Below are 11,286 nucleotides of genomic sequence, written 5' to 3'. Positions count from 1 at the left end.
TCCAGATCTTCAAGAAGACGAGCACATCATGGAAGAGGTGTCAAATAGAAATTCTTGCACCAGACAGCCAAGCAAGCCCAGACGAAGTCTTTGCATCTATACTCTGTGAACCAACATTTGGCGCATGGTATAGGGTGCACTCCATTATACCAGTTATTGCAGTTTCTTTCCGTTCCATTCACATATGGAGCGTGGGAAGAATGACTGAATACCTCTGTGCATGCATTAATTATTCTAATCTTATCTTCACGATCCCTATGTGAGTGATGGGCAGGAAGTTGTTGTATATTCCTAGCATCATCATTTAAAGCCAGTTCTTGAAACTTTGATAGTAGACTTTCTCGGGATAATCTACATCTGTCTCCAAGAGCGTGCCAATTCAGATCCTTCAGCACCTCTGTGACAATCTCCCAAGGATCAAACAAATCTGCGACCATTCATACGAGGGCAGTTCAATAAGTAATGCAACACATTTTTTTTTCTCGGCCAATTTTGGTTGAAAAAACCGGAAATTTCTTGTGGAATATTTTCAAACATTCCCGCTTCATCTCGTATAGTTTCATTGACTTCCGACAGGTGGCAGCGCTGTACGGAGCTGTTAAAATGGCGTCTGTAACGGATGTGCGTTGCAAACAACGGGCAGTGATCGCGTTTCTTTTGGCGGAAAACCAGGGCATCTCAGATATTCATAGGCGCTTGCAGAATGTCTACGGTGATCTGGCAGTGGACAAAAGCACGGTGAGTCGTTGGGCAAAGCGGGTGTCATCATCGCCGCAAGGTCAAGCAAGACTGTCTGGTCTCCCGCGTGCGGGCCAGCCGTGCACAGCTGTGACTCCTGCAATGGCGGAGCGTGCGAACACACTCGTTCGAGATGACCGACGGATCACCATCAAACAACTCAGTGCTCAACTTGACATCTCTGTTGGTAGTGCTGTCACAATTGTTCACCAGTTGGGATATTCAAAGGTTTGTTCCCGCTGGGTCCCTCGTTGTCTAACCGAACACCATAAAGAGCAAAGGAGAACCATCTGTGCGGAATTGCTTGCTCGTCATGTGGCTGAGGGTGACAATTTCTTGTCAAAGATTGTTACAGGCGATGAAACATGGGTTCATCACTTCGAACCTGAAACAAAACGGCAATCAATGGAGTGGCGCCACACCCACTCCCCTACCAAGAAAAAGTTTAAAGCCATACCCTCAGCCGGTAAAGTCATGGTTACAGTCTTATGGGATGCTGAATGGGTTATTCTGTTCGATGTCCTTCCCCATGGTCAAACGATCAACTCTGAAGTGTATTGTGCTACTCTTCAGAAATTGAAGAAACGACTTCAGCGTGTTCGTAGGCACAAAAATCTGAACGAACTTCTCCTTCTTCATGACAACGCAAGACCTCACACAAGTCTTCGCACCCGAGAGGAGCTCACAAAACTTCAGTGGACTGTTCTTCCTCATGCACCCTACAGCCCTGATCTCGCACCGTTGGATTTCCATATGTTTGGCCCAATGAAGGACGCAATCCGTGGGAGGCACTACGCGGATGATGATGAAGTTATTGATGCAGTACGACGTTGGCTCCGACATCGACCAGTGGAATGGTACCGTGCAGGCATACAGGCCCTCATTTCAAGGTGGCGTAAGGCCGTAGCATTGAATGGAGATTACGTTGAAAAATAGTGTTGTGTAGCTAAAAGATTGGGGAATAACCTGTGTATTTCAATGCTGAATAAAACAACCCCTGTTTCAGAAAAAAAATGTGTTGCATTACTTATTGAACTGCCCTCGTAATTCTCTTCTCTGTATATGTTCAACGTCCCATTAGTCCTATTTTGTACAGGCCCCACACAATTGAAAAATATTTAGAATTGGTCACACGTGGCCCAATTTGTAAGCAATCTCTTTTGCCGACTGATTGCACTTCCCCAATATTCAGCCACTAAACCAAAATCTACCACTTGCTTTGCCCACAACTGAAACTATGTGATCATTCCATTTCACACCCCTACATAGTCTCATACCCAGGTATTTGTATGAGTTAGCAGATTCAAACGGTGGATCATCGACACTATAGTCGTACGATACTACACTTTTTTCACTTTGTTAAATGCATCATTTTATATTTCTGAACATTTAAAGCAAGTTGTCAATCTTTGCACAACTTTGAAATCTTATCAAGATCTGACTGAATATTTATGCAGCTCCTTGCAGACAGTACTTCACCAAAGATAACTGTGTCATCTGCAAAAAGTTTAAAGTTGCTATTAATGCTCTCTGCAATGCCATTAATACACAACATGAACAGCAAGGGTCCCAACACACTTCCCTGGAGCACACCCAAAGTTACTTCTACAGTGACGAGTCTCCATCCAAAATAACATGCTGTGTCCTCCCTACCAAAAAGTCTTCAATCCAGTCACAAATTTCACTTGATACCCCATATGATTGTACTTATGACAGTCAGTATAGGTGTAGTACTGAGTAAAAAGCTTTACCAAAATCAAGAAACACTGCACCTGACTGCCTTGTCAAAAAGTTTCCAGTATGTCATGTGAGAAAAGGGCGATTTGGGTTTCACATGATCGATGTTTTCGGAATCCATGCCGACTGGCATTCAGGAGGTCTTCCTGAACAAGATACCTCACGACGTTATGTTAGAGTTCAGAATATGCTCTAAGATTCTGCAACAAATCGCTGTTAAAGATGTTGGATCATAGTTGCGTGGATCACTTCTACTACACATCTTGTACATGGATGTGACCTGTGCTTTTTTCCAAGAACCAGACATGGATTTTTGTGCGAGGGCTCTATGACAGATTACTCTTACAAGAGGGGCTAACTCAGCCGCAAATTCCGTAACGAATTTGATAGGGATTCCTTTGGGCCCTGGAGCTTTGTTTAATTTTGACTACTTCAGCTGTCCCTGAACACCACTGACACAAATACTTATTTCATTCATCTTTTCAGTGGTATGAGGACCAAATTGGGGCAGTTCTGGGCTTTCCTTTGTGAAGGAGCATTTAAAAACAGAGTTAACTATTTCAACTTTCGCTTTGCTACCCTAAATTTCAGTTCCTGTCTTATTCAGTAAGGACCGGAAACCAACTTTGGTGCAATTAGCAGCCTTTACATATGACCAGAATTTCTTTGAGTTATGTGAAATGTATTACAGAACAGTAATTTATGATAAATTTGGATTGTGTATAGGGCTACTTGTCTTTAAGGGAAAATTAAACATAACACAATATGTTTGTTAGAATACCTGCTACAGTAACTAAATCAGAAACGCCAACTCATCACAAATTACTCTTAGATTATGCAAAGGGCAATGGTAGCTTTCAAGAAAGCATGTTTATTTGCATGACTTACAATAAAAATAAGGGGTGATGCATTTTTTGGCAGTAACTGTAAACCAACAACACTGATTTGCTATGAAACATGTTACGTATCCAAAAAACACATATTGGTAACTTGCAAAAATATAGTTTTGTCAGCGTGAACAAATTCTCAAAAATAACCTATTGCTCACGTGATTACACAATGAAATTAGAGAACAACTAGTTTGAATGAGGATAAGTCTACTGTTCTGAAAGAGGGCTATTCCATTTAAGCATACAACAGACAATAATAGTACGAGTTCCTATCATGGCACTTGCAAATATTTTCAATTTCACAATCACATATCACAATATCACATATCACAATACAAATAGGTATTGATACTATCAGCAAAAGAGTATGCTGAAGCGATACGAACAGTAAAATATGTGAATCTGGAACTCTAAATCAGTACACAAATTCCACACATGCTGTCTCACACAAAGGAAAATCCCGAAGTCAGCTTTTATATATAAACAAATGGGCATATTCTACGGATTTTTCACTTAGCTGTTTCACTGCACACTTCTACACTGGTGTGTCAAAGAAGCACGATTTTACCGTGCTAAAAAATTGCTAAAATGTGGGGCAAACCACATCATCTGCCTGTTGCAGCTAACATGTCTCCTGGCTAATAATGCCATATGATTTATATACAGGGTGAGCCAAGAGGAAAGGTACGCGTTTTGACGGGTGATGTTGTTGTTGTTGTTGTTGTCGTCGTCTTCAGTCCTGAGACTGGTTTGATGCAGCTCTCCATGCTACTCTATCCTGTGCAAGCTTTTTCATCTCCCAGTACTTACTGCAACCTACATCCTTCTGAATCTGCTTAGTGTACTTATCTCTTGGTCTCCCTCTACGATTTTTACCCTCCACGCTGCCCTCCAATGAATTTGTGATCCCTTGATGCCTCAGAACATGTCCTACCAACCGGTCCCTTCTTCTTGTCAAGTTGTGCCACAAACTCCTCTTCTCCCCAATTCTATACAGGTGATAGCATAACTGATTCTGAACAAAAAACTTTATGTGGACATATGCCCTATTCCAAATGGTTTCCAAAATTGAACACTTTTAATGTATATTTCTATTTATTTTCTGTATTATTCATTGTCACTATTTACAAAGTACCACAGTAATATAGAGGAACCCAGGCGAACATTTTGATACAAGACACTTGTGGTCTATCAAACCAGAAAACTACCTCAAACCGGCCTACAAAAAGTACCTAAACTACACCGCATGCGCGTCACGCAAGATTTTCAATGGTCTCGCGATCTCTCTGCGAAAACTGTTAGTCCTAGACAAAAAATAAATAGGAACCTTTTTGTAGCAAATTTAATTCAGTTTGTGTACTGAGTGTGTGGTTTTCGAGCTATTAAAGACACACATACCAAAGTCATATTAAACATGTTCTAACTCTGAAACCATTAGTGTTAGGGCATATGTCCATATGAAGTTCTTTGTTCAGAATCACTAGTACTATCGCATCACAAAGCATGTACCTTTCCTCCTCACTCGCCCTGTATGTAAAAGTGCTCGTGCTTATTTTCCTGCATCCCATCAGATTAGCAACACTTTTTCTTTATTCTTCTGGTTCCACTTATTGACAGTGTTGACAAATTGACAATTTTTACTAAGTAAGAAAACATACATAAAAATGTACTATTACGTGTATCAACTGAAATTTTAATTTTGCATGAAGAATCAATAAAAAGGTTAAAAATCAGGAAAAGGTGCTTTAAAAAATAAGTACATCTTCATTAACAAAAAGTGTTCGCTGTATGAAACTGGTGCTTCAAACAAATATTTACACAAAAGCATATATTCTGCCAGAGCTGCTGCCACCAACAAAAGCCAGCTGAGTTGGATGAAATTCGCAAACAGAGAGAACCACCTGAAGTTCTGGATCCATGAGTTCATGAACTATTTTTCCATGAATACCATACAGCTGCACCTAAAAATCAAAAAATTAATTTTAATTTGAAAAACTGAATACAATAACATGTACACTTCAATATGAAACTATGATGCCATTACAGATACCAAAAATTAGGAAGTTTCAGAACTATCACATACTAGACCTGCTGCCTTAGAGGATCACAATGATCATCTTGTAAACTAAATTATTTGAATATAATAGAGGGAAACATTCCACGTGGGAAAATTATAACTAAAAACAAAGACGATGTAACTTACCAAACGAAAGTGCTGGCATGTTGATAGACACACAAACAAACACAAATAATACACACAAAATTCAAGCTTTCGCAACCAACGGTTGCTTCATCAGGAAAGAGGTAAGGAGAGGGAAAGACAAAAGGATGTAGGTTTTAAGGGAGAGGGTAAGGAGTCATCCCAATCCCGGAAGCGGAAAGACTTACCTTAGGGAGGAAGAAAGGACAGGTATACACTCGCGTACACACACACACACACACACACACACACACACACACACACACACACACACACACACCAACAACAACAACAACAACAACAACAACAAAACACACACACACACACACACACACACACAAACAACAACAACAACAACAACAACAACAACAACAACAACAACAACCACACACACACACACACACACACACACACACACACACACACACACACACATCCATCCGCACGTACACAGACACAAGCAGACATTTGTAAAGGCAAAGAGTTTGGGCAGAGATGTCAGTCGAGGCAGAAGTACAGAGGCAAAGATGATGTTGAATGACAGGTGAGGTATGAGCGGCAGCAACTTGAAATTAGCAGAGGTTGAGGCCTGGTGGGTAACGCAAAGAGAGGATATACTGAAGGGGCAAGTTCCTATCTCCGGAGTTCTGACAGGTTGGTGTTAGTGGGACGTATCCAGATAACCCGGACGGTGTAACACTGTGCCAAGATGTGCTGGCCGTGCACCAAGGCATGTTTAGCCACAGGGTGATCCTCATTACCAACAAACACTGTCTGCATGTGTCCATTCATTCATGCAAATGGACAGTTTGTTGCTGGTAATTCCCACATAGAAAACTTCACAGTGTAGGCAGGTCAGTTGGTAAATCACTTGGGTGCCTTCACACGTGGCTCTGCCTTTGATCGTGTACACCTTCCGGGTTACAGGACTGGAGTAGGTGGTGGTGGGAGGGTGCATGGGACAGGTTTTACACCGGGGGCGGTTACAAGGGTAGGATCCAGAGGCTAGGGAAGGTGGTTTGGGGATTTCATAGGGATGAACCAAGACACCAACAACCTGAAAACAGCTTTCACATCCCGCAACTACCATCCCGACCTGGTACAGAAGCAAATTACCAGAGCCACTTCCTCATCCCCTCAAACCCAGAACCTCCCACAGAACAACCCCAAAAGTGCCCCACTTGTGACAGGATACTTTCCGGGACTGGATCAGACTCTAAATGAGGCTCTCCAGCAGGGATAAGACTTCCTCAAATCCGGCCCTGAAATGAGATCCATTCTTCATGAAATCCTCCCCACTCCACCAAGAGTGTCTTTCCGCCGTCCACCTAACCTTCATAACCTCCATTCGCTGTCCGCACCCGCCTGGCGCTGATCCTGCGGTGTTGGCACTTCCCTGGTGCTCCAACTGTCATCCATGCTCGGCTCGTCCATCATCTGCGATCATGGCAGCTGTCAGAGGCCCGTCCTGTGTCGGGAGTTGCGTTCGCGGTCCGCACCCACCTGGCGCTACTCCTGCAGTGTTACTACATCTTGAGGAGTTTGTTGGTTCATTCCGTTGAGCACCAATACGCTCCAGAGCTGGACTCCACGACGAGCTAAGCTGGTAACTGCTGTCTCAGTTTATTAGGTTGTCAGTGACCTTGATCTCGATGGCCTCCTTTATGACACTGTCCCAAAGGACAGGCCTCAGAGAGCTGCCACAGATGGAGACCAAGTCAGGCGCGGACGTCTGAGGGAGCACCGGGGAAGAAACACCTTACCAGCAGCGCCAGGCGGGCGCGGACCGCGAACAGAGCCCCCGACGCAAGACGGGCCTCAGACAGCTGCCACAACTGCAGATGGTGGACTAGGTGGGCGCGGACGTCCGTGGGAGCACCAGGGAGGGGTTAAAACCACAGGAGCAGCACCTGGCGAGCGCGGACCGCCAACAGAACGCCCGACACAGGACGGGCCTCAGAGAGTTGCCATAGATGGCGCCCAAATCGGGCGCAGACGTCCCAGCGAACACCGGGGAAGAGACAACACATTACAAGCAGCGCCAGGCAGGCGCAGACGGCAAAGCGAGCACCCAGCACCCTCTGGGCATAAATACTGGACAAGATCCTCCAACACAACACTCTCAGGTAGCACCTGAAGAAGGCAATGAGTTACGTGGCCGAAATATTGTGCCAGAGCGACACAAACATCTGGCAGTAGACCCGATTTTTCCACGTGTCAGTGTCAGTCTTATTTGAAGACTTCCAAAACTTGTACAACATTTTATTCTGAATGATATAAAGAACTCTACCAGTCACATCCAAAATTTCTGTTACAATTTATTGTTCACAGAATGATGCTGTGTATATCGTAATGGACTAAATGAAGAATAAGGTCCACTATATTAATAAAAATCGGCAGGTCAGTAATTTAAATGGAAAAGCTTTATGAAAAATAGGCAATCATGTGACTGAACAAAATCCATCTCACCAAATAGAGGATCAACTATGCATTACAGTTATTACCACAAATGCTTTAGTATGTCATTAAAAACAAGGACTTGTTTAGATAAGTTTTGTACTATCTATCACACTACATTGCCTACAAATGAGTTGCCTGTTACATTAATGAGCTAGTTGACCTATTACAATATTGTGTACAATGGTTAGAGAAACTGTGACGAGTGTCACAGTATTCACAAACGTCATCTTAACTAAGTTAAAATATGATTTTTGGGTCTTACAGACAGATCTGAATCTGATACTGGCATATTTTTGTAGGTAATGAGAATATTTACACATGCATAACAGGTATTGCAGTAACTGACTTTCTGAGAAGTTTCGAAGTTGAGGTCAGGGCAGTGTGTCACCAACAGAGCACTCTACTGCTTTCCTAGAGGTATGATAAAAAATTTTAGTTCAACATGTCTCATCAATCATGGTTAAATTTTACAAGTACTTTGTATTCTTGCATTTTTGTTTAAGTTTGGTCTTCATCTACTTAATCAGCTTGATATGCTGACTACTGGAGATTGCTCTACAAGCTGAAAATGGATTGTCCAACATGCTGTCAAAACAATTAAAGAAAGTAATCTTAATCGAGAGTTCTTTATCCTGATACGTTACTCAGGCATTTGTATATAGCTCTTAAGCAGGAGACACACTAATAAACCAAAACATTATTATCTGTTGGATGTCGCCTGCCAGCACTGCAGGCACACGATGGGGTAACGGAAGTACATAATCGGAGCAGACATGGAGGGGGGGATCACACTAGTGAGGATACGTGCTACAAATCCATTGACATATGCAATTTTGACAAAGGGCAGATTATTATTTTGCAGAACCTATGAACGAGTATCTGAAACGGCAAAGCTAGTCAAATGTTCACGTTTTACTGTCAGTAGCATCTACAGAAATAGGTAAAAAGACAGTGTAACTACAACTAGAAGCTAAATGGTTGTATGTCCACGACTTCACAGAATGTGGAGTCGAGAGGCCTATCTGTGATCTGTAAAGTAGGATACGTAGTGACCTGTGGTATCTCTGCCGAAAGGGCACAATGCTTGTGCATGCAGAAGTGTTTCAGAGCACACATTCATCATACATTGTTGAACATGAAGTTCCAGGGCAGACCTCCCATACATGTTCACTTACTGACAGACCGATATCGTCAATTATGACTGCGATGGACATAGCACCAACAGGATTCAATAGTTGATCAAGGGAAACATGTCAGCTTTACGAGTGAATCATATTTTTACTACACTATGTCAATGATCACCTCTATAAATGCTTTCATCGAGGTGAACAGTGTACCAACAAGCAGCACGCCACAGCTGCAGTTTGGTGGGAGAAGTATCATGCTATGAGACTTGCATAGGACCTGTGGCAGTAATCAAAGACATTCTGACAGCTGCAAATCACCTGCGTCCCTTCACGTCTTGTTTTCCCAGATGTCTATGTCATCTTTCAGGAGTATAACTGTCCATGTCTCTAAGCCAGAACCGTACTACAGTGGTTCAAGGAGCATTATAATGAACTCACGTTGATGTCTCAGTGACAAAATCTGCCTGATGTAAATCCTATGGAACCCTACTGGGTCACTATTGGGCATCATCACCGCAAATGCAAATCAGTGGCCTATTATTTATGCAAATTACATGACCCGTGCATAAACATCTAATGCAACATACCTCCACAAACCTATCAACAAACTGTCTGACCCCTGATACTTGGACTCAGATATGTATTTTGTTTCAAAGATGGACAAACAAGTACACGGTCTTGTTTTGGCTCATCAGTGTAATTTTGAAACACATAAGAACAATTTAAAATAACTGAGAAATTCTTCTCCAAATAATATGCTGTCTTCTTGTAATTCACCATAAGGATTTTTTGTTGTTCATTATGATTGATGAAAGTACTGACGTTACAGAAACAGAACCGATGTTCTGCGAGTTCTGATTAACTATGTGACAATGTATCATTTGCAACACACCAAAACAACTACAGTTCCTTAATGCTTATCTACAATTCCAGAAGTTATAAGCTCTTGTGTATCTACTGCTGCTTTTGAAAATTCTACAAAGGTTGAATGAAAAGTAATGCCTCCACCTTCATTAATTGGGTTTGGATGGAAATATTTTAATAAATCAAACACGGAAGTAATCCTTAGAATGAGATCTTTAATTACCCATATTCACTTTTCCACATAATCACCAGCCAATTGGATACATTTCTGCCAATGACAAACAAGTTTTCTGAAGCCGTCGCAGAAGAAGTCAACACACTGTTTCCGCAACCACAGTCTCACAGTTCTCTCAACATCTTCATCAGAAGCATTATGACGTCCCCGCAAATCGTCTTTCATTATTGGGAAAAGATTGAAGTCAAATGGTGTTAAATCTGGACTGTGTGGAGGATGCCGTACGGTGGTGAGATTCAATCACTGAAGTTCTGCTGTGGTGGCACGTGAAGTGTGTGGTTTGGCATTTTCATGTTGGAGGAAAACATTTCCCTTTTCCTTTTGGACCCTCGTTAACCGTCATTTCAGAGTTCGCAGTGTTGTGATTTAACGCTCTGAATTTATTATTGTTTTACAATCAAGGAAATCAACATGGATAACACCATTTGCGTCCCAGAACACTGTGGCCATGATTTTTCCAGCTGACGGCTGTGTCTTTAATTTCTTTATCTGGGGCGAGTGTGTCGATATTCCATAGACTGATGTTTAGTCTCCAGGTCGTAATGGTGTACCCACATTTCATCTCCTGTCACAACTGAATAGAGAAAGGCGTCGCCTTTATTCTCGTAACTTGAGGAGTTCCTGGCAAATTTCAAGTCTGTGAGCTTTCATTTCAGGAGTCAGCATCCGGGGCACCCATTGTGCACGAATCTTCCGATAGCCAAGCAAAGCAATAATGTGACCCACACGTTCTTGTAAAATGCCAATTGTGCTTGCAATTTCTCTGTGAGTGATACGACGATCTTCCTGAAACAATCTGTCAACATTCTGCTTGTGATACTCAGTAGTTGCTGTCACAGGATGTCCAACTCTGTCTGTCACACAGGTCAGATGTTCCCGCCTCAACATCTTCAAACTTACTCTCCCAACGACACACAGTACTCACATCAACACAATTACCATAAACTGATTTCATTCTCTGATGAATCTCCTTTGGGGTGACACCTTCTGCTGTCCAGACTTCAATGACTGCACGTTGCTTAAATCGCATTGACC

At 42.3% G+C, this 11,286-nt stretch overlaps 1 protein-coding gene across 1 annotated transcript in view; it reads right to left on the bottom strand.

Moving 5' to 3' along the window:
- Positions 1–5,106: 5,106 nt before the first annotated feature.
- Positions 5,107–11,286, bottom strand: part of LOC124805620 (WD repeat-containing protein 76-like) — a 174,621-nt gene continuing 168,441 nt past the window's right edge. Inside the window, exon 12 of the mRNA XM_047266190.1 lies at positions 5,107–5,326. Within this exon, the coding sequence (XP_047122146.1) occupies positions 5,180–5,326 (147 nt within the window). The 3' untranslated portion in view covers positions 5,107–5,179. The remainder of the gene's footprint in view (positions 5,327–11,286) is intronic.

The sequence above is a fragment of the Schistocerca piceifrons genome, chromosome 1 (assembly GCF_021461385.2).
Source record: "Schistocerca piceifrons isolate TAMUIC-IGC-003096 chromosome 1, iqSchPice1.1, whole genome shotgun sequence".
NCBI lineage: Eukaryota > Metazoa > Arthropoda > Insecta > Orthoptera > Acrididae > Schistocerca > Schistocerca piceifrons.
This window is presented reverse-complemented; position numbering and strand designations above follow the sequence as displayed.